The 23336-nt window shown below is 37.5% G+C and overlaps 1 protein-coding gene across 3 annotated transcripts in view; it reads left to right on the forward strand.

The window, feature by feature from the left end:
* The window catches only part of LOC100728849 (protein kinase C-binding protein NELL1-like), a 510642-nt gene that overhangs the window by 132930 nt on the left and 354376 nt on the right, over window positions 1-23336 (forward strand). For all 3 annotated transcript variants that reach the window (XM_063256784.1, XM_063256785.1, XM_063256786.1), the window contains exon 5: window positions 137-233. In XM_063256784.1, coding sequence (XP_063112854.1) covers window positions 137-233 — 97 coding nt within the window. The remainder of the gene's footprint in view (window positions 1-136; window positions 234-23336) is intronic.

Consider the following 23336-nt stretch of genomic DNA (forward strand, 5'->3'; position numbering starts at 1 on the left):
TGCATTGACCTTTACTGCTTGCCACAAGCCGGGCTCTTTCTCTGCACCAACAGCTCAGGCATGGGTCCTTTCGCGGTGTTCGGACCTGTTCACGCTGCTTCGTGTCCATGAGTAACAGTGTTCTTTGCCTCCACAGGATTTATGAGCGTGTGATAGATCCTCCAGAGACCAGCTTTCCCCCAGGAAGCAACTTATGGCTTGGGCAGCGCAATCAGAAGCATAGTTTATTCAAAGTAAGCCTAACTTTCATTCATTCACTCACTCATTCATATACATTTCATACATGTATATTTTTCCATATGTGCACATGTATACTGCTCAACATGAATACTGGAGATGTGTATATAATTACCTTAGTAGGAAAGGCACGCTCTAGTAATTCTTGATGCTAATTGAACACTTAGTATGTTCCATACGCTCTTCTGAGTGCTTGACATGAGTTAACTTATTTCATTGTTACAGTGACTCTGTGAAGTAGATGCTCTGAAATTAGGCAGAGAGCTAAGTGATGGTCACACAGCTTGCGGTGCTGCTGGGAAGGATGATCTGGGATGTAAATGATCCTCAGAATGTGCCTTATTGATCTCCCAATGCTGGGAGCTTAGATGGTACTGGAGTTGGTTTCCCTCAGTGGAATATGACTATGTTAATTCAAGCTGGAGAACCAGGCCTGTGCATGTGATAGAGGATGAATCTCAGCTTGCCTGAGCTTTAGTCTTTTTGTTCAAAGAGGATAACTAATTTATTTACAGTGATAAAAGGCACTGAAAACCCTAAAAACACCGTAAAGTTTTAAGATGGTTTTGTTCTTTTAAAGAATCATAGACTTTTGCCTCTGGCAGTATGGCAGAGCAGGTATTACAAAAGTCTTCCTGATTCAAAATGCCTGTAAGTGCTGGATCAAATGCAACAGAAATCTTTAAAAATGCATCTTTATGCTGAGAAGAAGGGAAATTTTAGGAATAAAATACTCAGAGGAGATAAAATCCAGAAGAGCATCTCTCAGTACTAGAAACTTGGAGCTTTCAGGATTTCCTCTTTCCTTTTTTTTACAAAATCTAAGTGGAGTTTGCATGCAGTAAAATTTTCTCCTTTCCATGTGCAGTTTTGCCCAACTTGTATAATTACATCACCTGTTATGTCAGATAAAAAAATATCCCCTCACCTCAAAAAAAAGGCCCCATACCCTTTGTAGACAGCCCTTCTCTTTACCCTCAGTCTCCCTCTAACATCCACTGATCTGTCCTCTAACCCTAGCTTGGCCTTTTCTAGAGTGTTGTATAGATGGACCTTTTCATGTATATAGGTATTTACATAAGTCTGTGTGCTAGGGTTCCTGTACTTGTAGAGTTTTTTTCCATTTTGTTGCTGAGTAGTATTCCAATTCCAATTCTTTGAATAGTTGGATTGTTTATCTAATCCTTACTGAGGAACACTTGAGTTGTTTCCACCTTCTAAATAAAGGTACTATGAACATTTGCATGCAGGTTTTTCTATGCATGTAAGTTTTTGTTTCAGTTAGGTAAATACATAGATGTGGCATGGCTGAGTTATACAGTAAATATATGTTTAACTTCATAAAATGTTTTATAAAATGTCCAAACCATTTTGCTTTCTTACGGGTAGTGCATAAGAGTTCTAGCTGGTATCTAAAATATCAAAGTGTGAAAAAGATATCTAAGATGTATTTTAGATCCCATGTATGTTGATAGTTTCTGAGCCAAAGCCAGGACACAGGACACAGTTACTTCCAGCAAAGCAGTGAGCTGAAAAGCTCTCCTGTCTTGCACAGAGAGGCTATCCGGTGTCAGCCTGTCTCTAACTTATCTCTGGATAAGAAGAAACAATCATTTCCCTAGGAATTAAACCTCTACTCTATCATTCTGCAGGGCTGAATCTTAGATTCACATAAACTGTCTCAGTGTGGCCCTGGGTTGGTATCTTGAAATTCCTGTGGAGGAACATGCAGGTTATTTTTGCAGAAAGTCATACTTGGTGTAGATCTTCCAGGACGTCCACAGATCAGGTCTGTGACAAAGAATTTTGAAAGATACTGTGAGTGACAGTGGGAAGAAAGAACAAAGTGGTCAGTTGACCTCCTTGGGACTACATAAATTGAAATTATAAAGGATATCTTTAGGATTCTTTTTTAAAAAATTTTATTTAAAGAAAGACAAAACAAAAAAAAAACAGCAGAAATGTGTACATACTTTCAAAGAAAATAAATAAACAGTAATAAATCACTAGTTGATATACACGTATTGTCCCCCCACAAATAATTGTTCAAGCTCCAAAAATGGAACACATAAATGAGAATTCAATCAGGGACACTGCAAACAGTTCTGTTCAATTATCCAGCAAAAACTAAGTAATATGGCTATCAATCCTATGCACTTAGACATGTATGCATTTATCCATATCTTCATTTATGTTGAGACCAAACAAAGCATAGCAGATTAAAATCATTCTGAACAGAGATTAATAGTATTGCTGGATTTCACATCATGACACTCTGGAATCAGCACTAGGTACTTTTTTTTTCCTTCAAAGTATTTGTTCATTTCATCATGTGTCATAAGACCAGTTCTCATAAACTGTTTATAGGTTTTATGCAAGCATGAGTCTTAACATCTATCCTTTCTATATTAGAAGGAGAAACAGAACAGAAGCAGGACAGAAGAAAACATATTCCTATAGACACATAAAACTAAAAAGACATATAAAACTGCTGTACAAGGTCACTCTACCATGCTCTACCATGGTTACTGTGCTGTCGTTACCAACAGAATTGGCTATCTCATCAGATAAAGTATAATTGAATATATCAGTACATAACAGAATTAGTAGAAATACAACTTTATAGATAGTGTAGAGCTACATAAACAGGTAGTAATCAAATCACAATCGGTATCATAGTGAATCATTGTCATTTTCAGTATAGTCTGTACTTTCCAACTTGATACCATCAACCTAACAGTTTTGAATAAAATGTGTCAATAACAAGCAGCAATCAAACAAATCAGATTTAACTAAGATCAATCATGATACAACAGTATAAGTCATACAGGGATCTGGATTAAATTAATAGCAAATTGTGCTATATCCTTATATTTTCAGGACAGCTGTCTGCACCCTCACATCTAGTGCTTGTATATAAACTGGGACAGAACAAGTTTCATCCAAGCAGAATAGTGTGAGTAATAAGGTTTTAATTCCTGATACAGTATTAGCAATATCTTCTGAATAGGCTTTTTAAAGACTATTCCTCCCCTTTCACTCCCCCAGGATGTACTGTGTATTTTGGGTCTCCCCAACACTCTCGGTTTCATATTGAGGGTGGCAACCTGCTATTTACCTAAGTGTTTCCGAACTTTCTCACTCCTGGACTTGATCTCTAGTTGTATTTCTGCACTTATTAAAGCCTGTCTTTTCAACCTATCCATAAATACTGGTCCAGTTGCCCCTATTACTCTCTGGTTCCCTATCACATTGAGTTCGGTTTTCTCATATTTGATTTTGGTCCATATACCCTTCTTCAGGTTAATTATATTTCTTATAAAGAGCCTCCTGGTGGACCCTACCTCTTGATCCACTCTGCCTGTGATTCTCTCTTTTTTCTAGGCCATCTATATTAGAAATTATATCCAACCTTCTCTGCCTCATTTCTGCTGTGCTCTTTTTCCATCATTAGCTGTCTGTTTATCTTCCTGATTTCGCTTTTTGCTCCATTCATTGGGGCCTCTCTGCCACTGTTTCTGAAATCCTGGTGCTTTTCTCTCTCTTTAGAATGTCCTGTAGTATTCTCTGTAGAGTTGGATTGGTGGTTTTGAATTCCCCCAGTTCCTCTTTGTCTTTGAAGCATCTTGTTTCTCCATTAATTTCTAGAGACAGTTGTGCAGGATACATCAATCTGGGCTGGAGATTATTTTCTTTCAAGGCTTGGATTATTTTGCCCCATGCTCTTCTTGATTTGGTGGTTTGTGCTGAGAAGTCTGCCATAATTCTGATGGGTTTTCTCTTGTAAATGATCCATTACTTGTCTCTGACAGCTTTTAATATTCTGTTCTTATACTGGATTTCTGGGATCTTGATTATTATATGCCTGGGTGCAGTTCTGTTTTGGTTGTAGGTGGCTGGGATCCTGTATGCCTCATACATCTGGTTATCTTTTCCTTTTTCTCTGTTTGGGAAGTTTTCCTTAATTATTTCTGTAAATAGCCTTCCTTTGCAGTTCCTTTGTTTGTACCCCTGCTTCTTCATTCATTTTCTTTAAGTTATAGATCCTCTTGTCATCTACCAGCATTTGTATTGTTACTGCTTGTTTCCTTGTTATTTTTAAGAATTTTGTCCTTTCATGTTCCCACATTGCAAACCTGTTCTCCAGTTTGTATAATCTATCCTTAGTTTCTTTCAAGCAGTTTTGCCAGCTTTCAGTGGACTTTTTGATTTCCTGGTAATCTCTTTGAACCTGCTTCATGTATTCTATGTTTTCCCTATTTTCTCCATCAAACAATTCCTCCTCCCCCCCTTTTTTTTTGTTCTTCCATTCTTCCATCTGTTTTTTTCTTGGGAGGTGCTTAGCATTTCTTTAATTATTCTATTTATATCTTGCTTTACTTGGTTAAATATTTCACTTTTGAACTTGTCTATGAGGCTCCAGAGATAGTGCTTTATGTCTATTGGTGCCATGTCTGATATTGCATGTTTGCTGTCCTCATTCTCCTTTACATTTATCTTTCCTGGATCAGTGTTCTCAGTATTGGGGACTGAGGACCCTTTCTTGTTGCCTCCTCTTCTCATATTTTTTGTTCCTTTCATACAGACATATATAGGAAACCCAGTTTCTTTCTTTGTTGGTTTCAGTTTCTCTTTAAAATTTTTATCTTAAATACATAAAGACAAAAATAATAAATTAAAGGGAGTATGGTGACTAGACATGATAAATTATCCAGGAATAACTGAACCGAGAAGCACTTCCTGAGATAACAAGTGCAGTCATCGAAGTAAAACTGCTGAACAGTAGATTAGACACAGGCGAAAAGAGCATTAATGAAATGGAAAACATCATCAAAGTAATTATCCTAATAGTGTTTGAGAGAGAGCAGAACATAAGGAAGAGCCTGAAACATAGAAATCACATTTTTTTTTGAGACAGGGTCTCGCTGTGTAGTTCAGGCAGTCTCTCAGCCCACTGTGTAGCCCAGGCTAGCCTTAAACTCATGGCAATCCTCCTGCCTCAGCCTCTTGAATGTTGTGATTACAGGCATGCATAACCATGTCTTGACAGAAAAGTAAGTTTATATAAAAATGTTTACCTATCCCTTTAGTATGTGTGTATATGTATATATGTATGTGTGCATGGATGTATGTGTGCATATGTCTATACACGAATAGTTGAAAATTCCAAAACATCATATATAGAGTTTATGATCAAAGACATCAATTCTCTTTTTTTTTTTTTTTAATTTAAGAGGAAAAAGAGAAAAACAAAAAACAAACCAAAGCGGTGTAAGGGTACACGTAATACAGAACTACAAAAAAAAACAATACAAACAAACAAAAAAAAACATAACAGTAAGAAATCACCTGTTAGTATATTACATATTATCATCTTGAAAATAGTTCCTCAAATCACAGTATCAAAGAATACAAGGTGGACATTCAAACAGGTAGACTGCAAACAGCTGTGTTCAATGATCCAAAAACATTGATACAGTCAGCTATTTAACACCCCTAAACACACTTGCTGTTATATCCGTTAGAGCTCTTTTTCTTTTTTTTTTTTTCCCTCTATTTTTTACAACAAAATTCACGCACTTTGGATTTCATTACTCCTTAGTGCTTATTACTTTTTTTTTTGGGGGGGGGAAGAATACAGTCAAATATGGCAAAACAAAGCTGTCAGTCAATACCAAGGATAGACATAGCACATGATGTAGAACAGAGTACAAGTTTATCAACAATTGTTATCAACGTTGTCCCTTGTTTCCTTAAAAAGAATTGTCTATCTCATTAGATATCATAAAGTTGGACAAAACAGTAGAGAACAAGACCAATAAAACTTAGGCATTGTAAACATTACAGGACTTCCAAAGAAGACAATAGTCAAAACAGAATGGGTATCTTAGTGAATCTTATTGTCTTCAAAGTAGTTGCCTATGTCTTCAAACTTGATACTACCATATAGAATGGAACAGAGTCTAATCAGTCAAAACAAGATCGTGGGAGTACTACAGGACTTCAAAACAAGTTAATAGGAAATCAAAAAGAGTTACTATTTATATATCCTAATTTTTTGAATTTTTTCTTTAATTAAGACAAACATAAGAAATGACTAAATAATTTTTTTTTTGAAACAATAAGGGGGAGATTGAGATAAAACAGGACATAACAATATAACAATAGAGGTCACAGCATGACTGTTTCAACAACCTAGTACTTCACCACCATATAACCTGACTTAATAGTAGTTACCATAGTGTCTTTTTCCTTGATATATTTGGATAAAACTTCATATACTCTAGCTTCAAATATTTTCAAATCAAGAAGCCCAGAATAAAGCCTTTCTAATTAATGAGTGAAAACTTTATAAGGCTCCAAGGCCACCTAATGGGGAATCATGATTACCACATATTTTTATATATTTGAATCATTACTTACATTAGGGAAACTATTCGGTATTCACACATGCGAGATTGATTTATTTCACTTATGAGTATGGTCTCAAGCTGCGCCCATTTATTGATAAATATCTCAATGTGATCCTTCTTTATAGCTGAATAATGCTCCATTGTATAGAAATACCACAACTTTTTTATCCATTCCTCAGTTGATGGACACTTGGGTTGTTTTGAAGATCTGGCGATTACAAATTGTGCTGCTATAAACATAGGTGCACATATATCACTGTGGTATGATGCTTTCAGTTCTTCTGGGAATATGCCTAGAAGTGGAATAGCTGGAATAAATGGGATTTCCAGTCCCAACTTTTTGAGAAATCTCCAGACAGATCTCCACAAAGGCTGTACCAGTCTACACTCCCACCAGCAGTGCAGGAGAGTTCCTTTTTCCCCACAGCCTCTCCAGCATTTGTTGTTGGTTTTCTTGATCCTGGCCATTCTTTCAGGAGTGAGATGGTATCTCAGTGTGGTTTTAATTTCATTTCTCTAATGACCAATGATGATGAGCATTTTTTTATGTATTTATTTGCCATTTGCATTTCTTCATCTGAGAATTGCGTATTCATCTCAGATGCCCATTTTTGGATTGGATCTTTGAATTTTGGAGGTCTGAGTTTCTTTAATTCTTTATATGTTTTAGACAAGAGGCCCTTATCTGAGAGAGAGTTCACTAAAATCTTTTCCCAGTTTGTGGGTTTTCTTTTCACTATGCTGGAGATTTCTTTTGACATGCAGAAACTTTTTAATAAGAAGTGGTCCCAGTTACTGATTCTGGGAAGTATTTCCCGTGTGGTTTGAGTCCTGTTCATGAATTCTTTACCTACTCCTATGTCTCCAAGGTTTCTACCTAATTTGTCTTCCAATAGATTTAGTGTTTCTGTTTTAATATTCAGATCTTTGACCCATTTAGATTTTAATTTAGTACATGGTGATAGACATGGGTCTAGCTTTAGTTTTCGGCAAATGGAGAGCCAGTTTTTCCAGCACCATTTATTAAAGAGACTGTCGTTCTTCCAGTGAACCTGCTTGGCTCCTTTATCAAAGATAAGGTGGTTGAGTGTGTTCGTAGTTGTGGTTGTATCTTCTAATCTATTCCACTGATCTTCGACTCTGTTTTGATTCCAATACCATGTTGATTTTACTACTGTTGCTTTGTAGTATAACTTCAAGTCAGGGATTGTGATGCCTCCTGCTTTGTCTTTGCTGCTTAGAATTGCCTTTGCGATTCTAGGTCTCTTCTGGTTCCAGATGAAATTTAGGAGTGATTTCTCTAGATCTATAAGGTATGTTGATGGAATTTCTATTGGGATTGTATTGAATCTGTATAACAGTTTTGGGAGAATGGCCATCTTCACAATGTTTGTTCTTCCTATCCATGAGCAAGGGATGTCTTTCCATTTTCTGAGATCATCTTCAATTTCCTTTTTCAGTGTATTATAATTTTCACTGTATAAGTCTTTCACTTCTTTCGTAAGAGTAATTCCTAAATATTTCATTTTTTTGCTTGCTAATGTGAATAGTCCAGTTTCTCTTATTTCCCTCTCTGTAATTTTGTTGTTCGTGTATAGGAATGCTATTGATTTCTGAGTATTGATTTTGTATCCAGCCACATTACTGAATTTATTTATTGTATCTAAGAGTATTTCAATGGAGTTTAGGGGGTCTTCTATGTAGAGTATCATGAAAGACATCAATTCTCATTGTAGGAAAAAAATGAAGTTAGGGTGTATGTTACCAGCTGTTGCCAAACAAGTCACTTGGGAGACTTAGAGGTGTGTGGAGGTATTTTCCCTAGCTCACAGTTCTGTGGGTGGATCGGTTATCTTTCTGGTCTGGCCTGGCACCAGTGGGCAGGAGGACCTGAGGTGGCCTTGTCACATCTGGAAATGGGGTGGCTATGGTCTCCTGTCCTCAGTCTGCTCCATGTGGTCTCCTCGTCCATGCTGGCTCAGGCTTATTTAAATGGCTGCCACAAGGATCTAAGCATAAGCCTACAGGAAGCCCCTGCACACGTGTGCTTCTCCAGGCTGTTCCACATCATCTGATTTGCTGGTGTTTTATTTGTCCGAAGCCAGTCATTTGGTCAAATCTAGAATCAAAATGTAAAGAAACAGACTCCATCTCTTGAAAGGATGATGTGCAGTATCGCCTTGAAAAACTTGGATTTTTCACCATTGAAATAATCTATTACACCAATTAAGGCAGCCACACAGTAATATTGGCAGAACAGCAGAATTTCAAAGATGCAAGGAATATCTTAAAAGGCAGCAATGAAAAAAGACAGTTTTTCTATTAAGGAGTAATGCAAATTGAACAGCCAGCTTTTAAATAGCAAAAGCAGAAGCCCAAAATATTTTCAAATTTTTAAGAGATAGTAACTCTCACATGCAGTGGCATATTCACAGCATAATTATTGTTTGAGAATGCCTGTGAAATGAACACAGTTGTACACAAATAAAACTCTTACTTTGTGTAAGAATCTTCCCAGAAGGAAGACATAAGATACAAGAATTGGTGAAGAAATAAATACTGAGAGCATGCATGAACCTGAATATTCATTGTTGAAGTAACAATTATGCCTCATTATATAAAAAATAAAATTAAAAGTATTAACAATAAAATTATAGTAGGAGGTGCTAAGACTTTGACTTTTGATTAATTTTAGACTTGAATTTAGACTTTAAATTAGTATGTCAAAAATTTAAACAAAAACCAATGTAACAGAAATCATGTTCCATTCCCAAATTAAAGTCGAATAGACAATTTTTTAAAATCTCCACGTGTTGGGTATGGTGGTGTGTTCCTGCAGTTCCAGCTACTTAGGAGGCTCAGGTGGGAGAATTTTTTGAGCCCAGGAAATTACGACCAGTGTAAGCATTCTAGAGAGACCCTCATCACAGTACCTCCATCACTGCTGGGTGCTGTGGTGTTTAAGATTGTTGTGAGTTTGAGGCTAGCTCACCTGAGTTCCAAAGCCAGCCTTCAGTCACTACATAGTGAGACTTTACAAAAAACCAAAAATCAGACCAAAATGAAACAACCTTCCATCAATCAAAAATAAAGGAAGACGGGAAAAATGTTTAAGATAGGTGATGTAATTCCAGTTTCAGTATTCATTATCAAATTAAACTACTAACAATTCAGAATTTAAAATGGGAGTATTATACTGGATCCCTACAACTCAAATTTTGCTGCATTGTTGTTAACAATGCAATGATATAAAATAGAAATCACACAAAACAGAGTCACCAAGTAGCTTTTCTAAAAGAAAAATAGGCCAAAATGAATGAAAAGCCTCGAGGAGCTCCGGTAATCACACCTTCTAGGTCAAATGGTTGCTGCACAGTGATAAACAGTTCAAAGATGCATTGGCTTAGTAACAGAATCTCAAAATACAAATTGCTGCCTTGCCAAAGAGCATGGAAGGGTGGTCTTCTTGTGACAGGGTGCATGGTCACCTGAATGACCCCTTGGGGAGAAAACTGATCTTCATTCTTATTTCATATCACATGCAAAATCAATTCCAGGTGGATTATAGATCTGCACTAACACACACACACACACGCATACACGATAGAGGAATCTTTATGACCTTTATATACTACAAATGATTTAAAACAAGACACAAAAATTAATAACTATAAAGAAAAAGACTAGATACTAGAAGATAGAATATTTGCAACCTTTTTTTAAATCAAAAATCATGACTGAGAGTTACCAGAGTTCATGACTGGGTGTAAAAAGACACAGCACAGGTATAAAAGAAGCTGTAGAAAGTAGTTGTATCCTGCGAATCTGTTTTATCAACACTTTGTGAAGAATGTCATATCAATAAAAGATCTATCCAATTAAAAAATGGAAAGAAATACTAATGAGCATTTTACAAAAGGGAATATCCAAGAGGCCAGTGAGCAGAGGAAAAAGTATTGATCTGTAACCAGGGAAAGTAAAACCAAAATGGGGACACTTAATACCCATCAGGATGGCTAACAGCACCATGCATGTGCAGGAATGCAGAGTACCTGAACTTCCCTCCACTACTGGAAGGTGTGAAAATTGCCTTAAGAATTGTTGAAAACTGTTTGTAGCTGTGTATATTAAATGAGAATAGACGTACACATGACTTTTGATCAATGAAGAATACATCCAGATATAAGTCTAATAGAGAGGTACAATGTATATACTAAAAAGTATACATAAAAATGATAAAAATAGTAATATTCAGAACATAAAGAAACAGCAACCCCAAATCCATCAATTATGGAAGAGATATGCATATTGTGCTGTCTTTTAATAGCAGGATTCTGCAGAGCATTTAAAATGAATAAATCATGTAGCAGCGACATGGATGAACCTCACAAGCAGTGAGTCCGGAAGTAGACTTGAAAGGCTGTTTATTTCCCTGATACCAAGTTCAAACACAGGCAAAACTGAGCTGCATGTTAAGGTCTGGGTGTCCTCTGCACAGGGAGAGTGATGGTTGGGATGGGAGGTGAGGATGGCTGTTGGGATATGGCCTCACATTACTTATTGAGCTGTGCAGTATTCAACATGTTAACTTTAGTTAATCCATCGGTAGATACTTTTGTGATTTGTGTGCTATATATATATATATATATATATATATATATATATATAGTGTTCTTTATTAAAAACAGGTACTAAGCACATATACAAATATGTGCAATAGGAAATTCCAAAGAAAAATGGATAAATACCCCATTGCACTGGAAGATTTTTTAAATATATTTCTCTCACTAATTCATAGTTTATTCAGGCAAAAAAGCTGGGAGCACATAGATTGAAGCACCTTACCCAATGAATTTACCTAGTGGCGACATGGAAACCCCATAACCACCACTATTAATGCATTTACTATGTGAGATGTTAATGAATGCTGACCATTTGAAAGGCCATTTACAGCTCATGATGGTCCATATCCATTGATGAGCGTGTAATTTCATTACTAATGCATAGAGAAGAGATAACTGGCTCCCAAGCCAGACATTTGAAATAGAATATACCTTTTAAAATAACTAATGGATTTAAGGGAAAAAGACAACAATAATATAATTTAGCAATCAAAACAGAGGGGTAATAATGATATTAAATACTGAAATTGTGAAATGTAGCTAAACAATTCTGGTTGAGAAATATTTATCTTTATATTCAAAAATGCAAGAAGTTTATGAGTTAAGTGTTCAACTTAGGAAGTTGGAAAACAAACTACAGAGCTAATCAAAAGATAATAAAATGCATGAAGTAGTAAGCATAGAAGAACAGAAATTAATAACATAATAGGCTGTCCTAGGCCTGATTTTTAAAAAGCAAAATTTGTTCTTTTAAAAAGCAAATGTGGAAGTTTGAGCAAAAAGTAAGAGAAAGCATAAAAAGTACAAGGAAAGCATAAGATCAAGTCTTTAAAAAGTTAGAACAATAGCAATCATGTATTACTAACTTTATGGCAAAAAATGGAAAGTTAAAGTTAGAGAAAGTAGGCAATTGCGTATTTCAAAGTAGATTTAAGAAATGAAAACCCAAGCAGTCATAGAATCGCTAGAGTAGTTGAGTTTATGGTTCAGTACATGTTTCAGCTTTTAATGCCAAGGAAAGCAGAGGAAATCTTACAGGGTTAAATAGCGTAGACCTCAGCAATCTGAGCTGAGCCTGTCCAGTGGTCTTCACATTCTCATTGGATGCCATCTGCATCTCTGACCAGCTTCTGGAAACCGGCCACAGTAGCATCCTCTTAGCTGGGGTGGGTAGTCTCTTTTTCATTTGTTTTGTTTTTTAATAGGGGTCTAATGTGAGCCAGTACACCTAACGGAAGAGAACACTTCAGGAGTCAGAGTAGAAATGTCGAGGGCCTGCCGAGGCCGAGCTGTGAACTTGTGCTTTGTTATTTTGCAGCATTATGCTGACCAGAGCAGTTACCGGTCTAGTGGGTAAAAGGTTCTGGGAAACAGATTCCCCTTTTTCTTGGGATGTACTGCAGGTTCCCTCTGTGTGAAGCATAGCCACGTCTCTCCACCAGCTAACCATCAGGCCCTGTCAGTGTCACAGGTCACTTAGTACACATTCGAGGAAATAACTCCAACCTTGTGTAAACTCTTCTGGAAAAGCCAGTAAGTGGGACAGCTTTGCATTTCACTTTGTGACAGTAAAGAGACCTTGATTTTCAAACTAGGTAAGAATTGTATGAAGAAGAAATTGGATAAACTGATTTGCTTTTGGGCAGATTAGATTTAAAAAATTCTAAACACAGTATTAGCAACCCAGTCTAGCATTGTGGTGTGTATTCCTGTCTGAGAGAAAACAGCTTTTTACTTTCAACAATGCTAATTTGTTTTTACCATAAAAAAGTATTAACACAATTGGATACATTAAATGCAGGGAAAAAACCCAGTGATCGTGTTAAGAGGCTGAGAAAACATTAGATAAAATTCAATATAGATTTGAGATAAAGAAAATTCTTGGTGAACTGGGAATAGAAGAAAATGTTACTAAGCTAATAAAGAGTACATAAAGTAAATATACATAAAATATAAGACTTATGGTTTAAATATTAAGAGGCTTCTTATTAAAATCAGGATCACAAAAGAGTGCCTGGTATAATTAATGTAATGAGAGAAAACATAAAAAGTAGAATTAAAAATACATAGCAGCAAGTGCTGTAAAATTAAAACAATAGTAATCCTCTGTTAATAACTGTATAGTAAGAAAATCAAAAATTAAAATAAGAGAAAATAGACAGTCATACAATTCAAAATAGATTTTCAGTATTATGCTGAAAGTCCTTAATAGAAAAATAAGCAAAAATCTTAAGAATTATAAAAAATAAAAATGTAGTTATTAACAAATCATATAATAGCTTGCACAATACTAGGGTCCCTGAATTATTGGCAAGAACACTGAGTGTGAAGCCAGTGATACAGTCAATTGTGTCGCTAAACAAAGGCAGCAGCAACAGGAATAGAAATGCAGCTAAAGAGAAGATTTCATTTATAACATCAAAAGATGAACAAAGCACTTATGACCAAGTCAGACAAAACACAGACATGATGTTTATGAAGCAAATCATCACTAAAGAAAGTGTGTATGGAAAGAGGCACACTGATTTTAGAGAAAGTTTACGATGAGAAAAACATCAAATATTTTAAAATTGATTTCCAGATTCGATGATGTTGTAATAGGACTTTTTTCCCTGGTAGAAAAGCCAACACTGAAATTCATATGAAAGCAGAAGGCCAAGAATAATTAAGCTGTTTTTTGAAGAAGGGTTAGATAGAGCCCTGCTTCTCACACACAGATGGTTTCTGTAGGTTACAGGCTCAGCACTGTGCCATCACTGCCCAGCTCAGCACGTGGACCGTGAGATCAGGATGGCGAGGCCCATCACCTCGTGTTAAGTGGAAATGGAAACCTGTGGTGAAAGAATGAATTCATCAATCAGTAGTCAGGAAAATCAGTTATTTAAAAACATTTCATGTGTGACACCCACACACACACAGAACATTGACTCATGTCATTGATTTTTGTGTATTTCATGTCAGGGAAAGCTTCCCTTATATATCTGGATGCCACGCATGGAAATCAGTTATAGCTGAGTGAAATACCTAAATGTGAAGGCACAAACTTGTGCTTTGGAAAAGTCAACATGGAAGCTTATTGACATGATTTCAGAAGTTCTTTTTAAAAATACATTATTAGACCAGTCTTGGAATCTGTTCTCTTGGGATTTGCTTCTCTGGAAGGCCACATGACTTTGCTGCAGCTTCTGTTTCTTCCAGGGGTGAGGTGTTCACAGGATAACCATAGAGTCAGAAATGAACCCTGAATTCGCCATGAGAATGAGCCCACATCAGCCTTCTGGGGGATGAGATCCCACTGAGAAGAGAATCCTGTGGCATGGTTTGTAGCCAGTTCATCCTCTGAAGCTGACACAGGTCAACTATCAGATGATGAGTGATCCCTAGGGAGGATGCCCGCCACCCCCCAGAAGCTAGGAAGCTATGCTGGGTCATTCTTAGAGAGAAAAGGGAGTACCCTAGTAGCTAGGGAATGTGCTGAAGCTGCCCCGAGCATCTAGAAACATCAAAGTGGAAAATTTCCACACTGAGACATCCCCATAATCCAGGGCACATTACAGAGAGACCACCTATCATAAAGACTCATTCCCCACTAAACTGCAGACCTCAACACAGAGACACATCTACAATGAGAAAAGAAGGCAACTAGATACCTCTAGAAACATTGAGTTCCTGAAAAGCTAACCCCACAGATACTTAAGTAGGTGAAATTTCAGGCAAAGAATCTTTTTTAAAAATAAAACTGAAAAATTGTTTAAAAATTTAATTAATTAAAATGATCAGCAAGAGCAAAGAAGGTACAAATAAGCCATTGAATGAGTTAGTGAGGACAATGCGTGACACGCAAGATCCTGTCTGTAAAGTGGCAGAAGTTCTGAAATTGAACTAAGCGGAGCTGGGAGTGGTGGTGCAGTCCTGGAATCCCAGCACTTGGGAGACTGAGACTGGAGAATCATTGCAAGTTCTGGACCAGCCTGGGCTAAAATGTGATCTCAAGGCCAACCTGAACTGCGTAGTAATACTGTGTCTTAAAAAGAAACGAAACAAAACAACAAAACAGAACAAAACAAAAAGCCAAGCAGAAACCCTGAAAATGAAAGCACAGAAAGCACACAAACACAAGGAGATTGAAAAATGCACTCCTAAAGAATCAGTGGGTTACTGAAGAAATCAGGGTGGAAATTAAATTCATACAGTACAGTAATAGTAGAATCACTACGTATCTGAATCTATGGGGCCCACAAAAAGAAGTTACAGAAAAGTTTATGGCTATGAGTGCCTACCTTAGAAAAAAAAGAGTGAGCTCCTTTTAGTCTAATGGTACATTTCAAGACCCTAGAAAAGCAAGAACTATCCAAACCCCAAACCAGTAAAAGAAAGGAAATAGTAAGTGTGGAAGTTAATGCAATTGAAACTTAAAAAATACAAAGGACCAGTAAATCACAGAATTGTTTATTTGAAAAGATATGTAAGTGCAATAAACCCTTAACCAAACTAATCAAAAGAAAGTGAAGGCCCACTTTAATAAAATTCTAAACAAAATCGAAGAAATTACACTAGGCACCACTTCTGTCTTTAACAGAAGTATCCCTGTTTGAAAATGCATGGTTCTCTACGTGAAGTCCCAAAAAAAGATCAGCAAAATTTTTTATCTGATAAACATTTTCAACAAAGTAGCAGACTATAAAATAAACACACTGTAAAATAAAATCTACTGCTTTCCTGTACATCACTGATGAACTCACTGAGAAAGAAATCTGGAAAACATTTTCATTCATTATAGCTTAAAAATTAAATTCCTGGGAATGAACCTAACCACTGAGATTAAAGATCACTATTGGAGGAAAAAAGTCAGAAGAGACAGTTGAAATTGGAAAGCTGTCCCTTGTTTCTGGATTGGCAGAATAGCAGTTAAAATGACCAGATTGCCAAAAACTGTAGATTCAGTGCATTCCCTATTAAAATACCAACAAAATTCTTCACAGAATAGGAAAAGCAATCTTGAATTTCATCTGGGGTCAGGAAAGACCCAGAATAGCCCAGGCAGTCCTGAGCAAAAGAGCAATGCAGTATAAAGCAATAATAACAAAAACTATATAATCCCTGTGTCAAAAATAAATAAATAAATAAATAAATAAATAAATAAATAAATAGAACAATGTGCAGATCGATGAAACAGAAGATACAGAAACAAATCCAAGCTCATCCAGCTGTCTGGCTTTGACAAATAAGTAAACAATATATATTGGAGAAAAACAGTCTTTTTAATAAATTGTACTGGGAAAACTGGGGCTCTTCATGCCAAAAAAGTAAAATTAGAGCACTGTCTTTCACCCACACTAAAATCAACATGATTCAAAAACGTAGTTATAAAACCAGAGACACTGAAACATAGGACGATGACATAGGACAAATGTCTGGCCCCCTAGGCACACGCAGAGACTTCTGAACATGGCTGAAAAAGCACAGGGAACAATATTAATTATCAAAACATCACATTAAAAAGCTCCTGAATGGCAAAGGAAACCAATGAAAAAGTGATGAGACACCCTCTGCATAGGAAGAATTCTTTCCTAGCTCTTCTTCTGCTAGGAAATTAATATCTAGAACATATATGGAAACTTAAAAATTAACCCCCAAAAAATAATTGCGCTAAAAATGTGGACACATGAACTGTGTAGGTCCTCTTCAAAACAACAGGTTAAGTGGCTGTTTGTGAAATAAATATGCAACCTCTCTGGCCTTAAGAGGAATGCAAACAAGCTACATTGAAATTTCATCTCATCCCTGTCAGAATAGCCCGCATCTGGAATACAAAAAACAGTGAATGCTGGTGAGGATTGGGTGGGCGGGCGGGGGGAACCCTCCTACATTCTTGACGGGAATGTAAACTGGTACAGCCACTGTGGAAATAAACACAGCAAGTCCCCGACTTACACTCCAGTTGCAAACTTTCACAGATCTGGGAGGAGCTCACGTTATGAAGATGCCTAGGTGAGAACACTGTGTGGAAGTAGCTGGACATGGCCACAGTCCTGCCGCTGTGGGCTCAATGCCCAGTGCAGTGGTGCACAGTGGGCAGTACATTTGGCTTCTGATGAACGTGTGTGTGTTTGTTTTTGTTTTGTCTTTCAGTTTACATTGTACATCTGTGTCAAAGTGCCTAAGACTCACTTCTTGGACTTACAAATTAGTCTGATTTCTGAATGTTTTCCCAGAACAGAACTCGTTCATAAGTCAGATACTTACAATATGAAGATTCCTCAAGGAACTAAACATAAAAACACCATTTGACTTGGGCATATTTCTAAAAGAATTAATTACTACATACAATAGGATATATGCATACCCATGTTTATAGCAGTCTGAGTCATAGACTGGGGAAACAGCCAACATGCCCATCAACAGATAAGTGGATGGAAAAAAGGTAAAGTTATACACAGTGAAATATTATAGAGCCATGAAGGCAAGAGGAGCCATGCCATTTGCAGGAAAATGCATACCTAAAAATAAAAAGTAAATAAAAAGTTAAAAAGTTAAAGGAGAAGGGGATGGAGGTCAATCTAGAGAATGAGAAAAGGGATAAGCAGGAGGCAGAAGAAAAGGGAGAGGAAAGTTTTGAGATGGAGATTAATTATGATAATGAGAAATGTACATACTGACTTCTTAAAATAAACCCATCATCATGTACTATTAACATGCACTAAAATATTTTAACGGACACATAATTATACATATTTAAATTGATCTTATGCAAGATTAAAAGGCAAAATCCTCAAAGAAAATATTGATAGATTTAGTGGATCGCCATTCTAAATATAAGAACTAAACCCAAGAAAGTCTTAGGAAATAAATGCGAATCTCATACTTTTGATTTCACAGTTGATGCTTAGCTATTAAAGCATGAAAAATAAAACATAGATAAATTGGGTTTCTTCAACATTAAATGCTATTTTGAATCAAAAGATATTGTGATTATTAAGAAAGTACATAGAATGAAAGAAATATTTGCAAATTATATATTTTAATGAAGATTGGATGTAAAAATATAATTTAACAATAAAAGATATGCAACCCATTTTAAAATCAGAAAATGACTTGAATAGACATCTTTTTCAAAGTAGATGCAACTGTGGGCAAGAGGCACATGGAAAGGTGTTTCACATTCTTAATTATCAGGGAAATGAACATCAAAACCACAGTAATACATGACTTCACACCTGCTCCCATGGGTCTTGTCTCAGTTATGTTCTTCATCATGAGGACGTCATACCCAGCACCCAAGAAAGGAGAAAGGTTCCTTATCAGTCACAGGTTGTTCGGGTCTCAGTCTGCAGTCACCTGGTTTCAAAGACAGCGCCACAGGGCAAGGGGCATCGCATCAGAGGAGGAGTCTGTCACATGGCACTGAGGAGCAAGGAGGGAACCCAATAGTGGGAGGGGTGTATACTTCCAGGCGGCCCAGTGCTTCCCCCCAGGCTTCACCTCCCAGCGTCACCCACTGCAAACCCTTCAGTGGACTAATCCAGGATCCCATGCCCTTGATCCAGGATCACACATCTGTGACACAGTCACCTCCCCAAGGCCCACCTGTGAGTGCAGACAGCTTGGGGGGTTTATCTACAGATAAACCGCTACAGTTACAATTTCATTTTAAATGAGAAATCAGTGTAGGCAAGGGTGTGGAAAGTCAGTGCCTTGCTGATGTGCACGTAAGACAGTGCTGATGCTATGGGCAGCCTTGGAGAATCAGTGCTTTAGGCAAAAATATAACCGTGGGCCGAATGCGCTTGTACATGCAGTGTCATGTACAGTGATACAGATCTGAGTTTGAGTCCTGTGCTGAGCGGTCCCCCTCACAGCTGTGATGGTTTGTGTTTTTATTTTTAATTTTTAAACTGTGAAGCAATGCTCTTGCTTAACTCTTTTCAGTGACTCCTTTCCACATCAGTGCAAGCTCTGGCCCCTGTTTTCCTTCTGCAAACTTACTCTGAGTCACATTTTCCTCTGGCCACCAGGTCCTAGCTACACTACTCTTCTTTTAGTTCTGTGAACATACCAGAGCCCTTTAACATGCCTCTGCTTGGAACTTTTCATTCGTCCATCCAGTTCAAATGGTTTCATCTTAATCTGGGTGTAAATGGTTTCCTCTCGCACCACCTTATCTTTGCAGATCCTTCGCTGTTACGATTTGTGTTAAGGACCAGGCTTTGTTGGTCTCCTACATTTACTTGTGTGCCCATGCTGGGCTGGTAGCACTGGCTGAGGGCACTTCCCTGAGATGTTTCCAGTCCCCTGCAGGTTGGCCATTGGTCAGGTGATGTTTGGACCACAGGTCTGTTCTTACCCAGCAGGCAAGTGTAGGTGGCTCCTGTGGTCCTTGGCAGCATTTCAGGGAGGAGAGAGTAGGAGCCCACAGGCTTTTGTGGCCTGTCATTGGCACGTGGTCATTTCTAGCATGTTCCACTGGTCAAGCCGAGTCATGTGACCAGTGCCGGGTTTGAGGATGGGGAAACAGACTCCTCTGGATGTGTGGGTCTACAAGGCAGCTCAAGGTACAGGCATACGAGGGAATCCGTTATGTGTTTATGATTATGCCACCACGTACTTTCTCACTGAAACATTTCCTTCATCGCACTCGTGGTCTGAAAGAAGGTGCAGGGCAGGCTTCAGGGCAGTGTCCTCTGCAGTCCCACAGGGCACTGCACTTAGGAAGATTTAATGCCCTCTGTTGCCATTTTCAAGTTTTTAGTAAGATTTGAAGAAGAGGCACCACCAATTATGCAAGTAAGTTAGTTTGTGTGGATGTTTTCTTGTTTAGTACTGTTCTTTCTTTCCTGGTTGCAAGCTTCACCGAGGTCAGAAATGTCTCTTCTTCACTAACTGGTCTAGAACATCCCAGCTCCATAACTGCCAGACAGTTTACAGATGCTTTTGGATTAATTTCACCCCGATGAATCCATAGTTAAATGAAAGTAATTGTTATTTTGTGTTAAAAAAAAAAAAGGTTTGTTAGCTCATGCTTGCAGTGCATAATGGTTGCCTTCCTCCTGGGAAGTTGGTGCACATATAGAACACAGTTTAATTTTTTTCTAAGTTTCCTTCCCCTCTCTCCTTGCGACATGAAAACATCTGAAGTCCCCATGCGTCTAGGAGGCCTCATCTCCCCAGTGTCCTAACTCAGCACAGGACAGTGCGAACCAGCATCAGATCTTAGCAGCAGGTCTGTGTGTACCCTTACTTTCACCTGGACATTGCTGTCTTCTTGAAAGGACTGAGCTGTTCTTGACAATGAAATTGGTTGCAACTTTTTTTTTTAATTTCGCAGCTGGTTTTTTTTTTTTTTTTTTTTTTTTTTTTTTTTTCTCATCTACTTCCATGATTCTACAGATGGTAAACATATGGTTATAGGCTCATAGAAAAAGATGCTATCTTGGATTCTTCCAATCTTTAATTCTTGTTTTTCCTTTCATGCAGAAAGTGAAAGTCATAGAGCTGAGAAATCATATACATTTGTAGATTAATATTTCTGTGCAGAAACAGCAGGTTGGCTAGTGATATGCTAAGGAGCTGACAGTTTTGATCACAATGAGTGCAGACCAGTGTCTGTCTTGGCTTTTTTGCAAGCTGAAATATTTTATTAAGTGTTTTCAGGGCAGAAATACAGGATTGGTTTCCATTTTGAACATATTCCTTCTGAGTTTCCCAGGTCTTACTTTTTGTTAGCCTGTGGCCAAAGCTTGAGTTCCTGCCAGTTTATAAACAGAACACCTCTTCATGCACATATTGACATGCTGCCAGGAAACTCTCTCACCCCTTTTTGCTTTCCCTTTCAAAACAATTTGTTTCAGTGTTTTAGCTTACAAAAAAAATATAACCATTTCTTCAATGTAAACAGAGATCTGCAGGGAAAGAGAACCCTTAAAGAAGAATTAGCATTTGTTTGGCTGTAAAGCAGCTCACATTTGTATTAGAAAGCTCTGGGTGTGGAGGAGAGCTCCCCTAACCTCAGTTCTGCCATACATAAGAAGGCCTTAACAGCACAATTTTTAATTTTTTTCTTTGCATCTTCATACATTTCTTACTGCAAAATGAGAAAAGTTCCAGGAAGTGTGGAAATACTGGGCATGATTTCCTCAAACATTAAAGAGCCATGATACACAGCCTCTCCATGCACATTTATTTTCCAGGGCACCCTGAGCTGCCTGCAGGAGGGAGAGAAGATTAAACAAAAAGGGAAAAAAGTACCCTTTTTCCCCCTTCCATCAGCACTAAGAGTAAATTGTATTTATTTGTGCTCTGCATCTTTATTTAGTTGTTCAAGGTCTGCTGAGGTTTAGTATCGCACAGTAAGGAAATGATAGTTCAGAAAATTAATAGCGTAAAGAAGATTGCAGAAGGGAATATTAACAACTACAAACATCACTGAAAATCCCTTTTAGCAAACTGTGAACATTTAACACAAATAATTTGTTATACACATTTGATTAGTAGCTATCTGTTCCTTCAGACAATGAAATAGAACCACATTTTGATAATAGGAGGTCTTTGTAGCAGTATCTTGTTAGTTGATGTAACTTTAGTTCTCCCTCAAAGGATGCATTTTTACCTGCAGCATTTTCCAGTGATCCAGCACTGGTTTTGGAGTTGGTATGCCTCTAGTGCATGTTTAAGAATTCAGGTGATCTTTAGGAAAGCTCCTGGAACTATCAGAGCCTGAAGTTTCTCATAGGTAAAAAGATCAGATGAGTTCACCCTAGATCAGTAGTTCTTTTTTTTTTTTTTTTTTAATTTTATTTTAGAATAAAGCCAAGCAAAACAAAACAGAATGAAGCCAATCAAAACAAGACAGTGTAAGTGACAGGATTTCAAAATAAGGTAATAGGAAATCATCAATGGTTACCATAATGTCTCTTGTCATCAAAGTAGCTGCCCATACCTTCAGACATAGTGAAATCAAACAAAACAGAAACAGAGTAGAACTTATGAAAACAAAACAATGAATGCAGTGTGGGACTTCAACACAAGATAATAGTGAATCCACAATGGCTACCATAAAGTATCTTGTTATCTTCAAAATAGCTGCCCATGCCCATGCTAAAATGAAACAAGACAAGACAGGATAAAACTCAAACAAAGAAAACAATGAGAATGATAGAGGATTTCAAAACAAGATAATGTGGGATTAACCATGACTACCACCTTCAGAAGGAGACTTCTTAGGTGCTACATTGCTTATTGTTATCCTCTGGATAGACACTCAGACTGCTGGGTTTAGACCTGCAGAGTCAGTGAAACACTAAGTACTACTAGCATTAAGTTGCATTTTACCTCATTAGCTGCCATCACAGCCAGTGTTTCTACAGATCAGCAGGTCACTTACTGTGGGGAGGTGCATTGGTTCTTCTTGTCTTCCTGCCCCCATGCAGTAAGGAGCTGGCATCTGGCTCTCCTCCAGTCAGCCCTTGGTGGCGCTGACTCATGGGAGATCTTAGCTTCTTGTTGACTTCTAGTTCTCCTCCACTGCAAATGGCTTAGTTCTCAGTGGGATTATCAGAATCACTTCCTAAGTATACCAGAATGTCCTCTCCTAGCCTCTTTGAAAATTCTGATTATATACCTTTGGGTTAAAAACTACTGCCCCACACAAGCCTAACTTCTCCCAAAATTGTGTGCTGCTATATTGTGTAATTCAGAGTCTTCAGGATGTTCTTTTCTTAATATGGGGATGGAACTCAGGGCCTTTGCATGGAATTATACCCCGTACATTTCATTTTTTGTTTTGAGACAGGGTCTCCTTAAGTGACTAAATTGCTTAGGGTGGGTTTGAACTTTCAGTCCTCTTCCCTCAGCCTCTGAGGGAGCTGGAATTGTAGGTGTAAGACACTATGCCTTGCTAGCTTTCAGGAATTTCATGTTTTTAAAATATATAGTGTGCCAAAGATGTGAAGTCTACTAAAAGAACAATGGTGTATCATACTGAGTTGATTTGTGTGGTATTTATATTTATATCTAGTAATACTGTTGGCTTCCATTCAGGCCCCAATCAATGAGATTTTACTTTATT

This window comes from Cavia porcellus, unplaced genomic scaffold, assembly GCF_034190915.1.
Source record: "Cavia porcellus strain 051 isolate PalLab524CR breed Dunkin Hartley unplaced genomic scaffold, mCavPor4.1 scaffold_9, whole genome shotgun sequence".
Taxonomy (NCBI): Eukaryota; Metazoa; Chordata; class Mammalia; order Rodentia; family Caviidae; genus Cavia; species Cavia porcellus.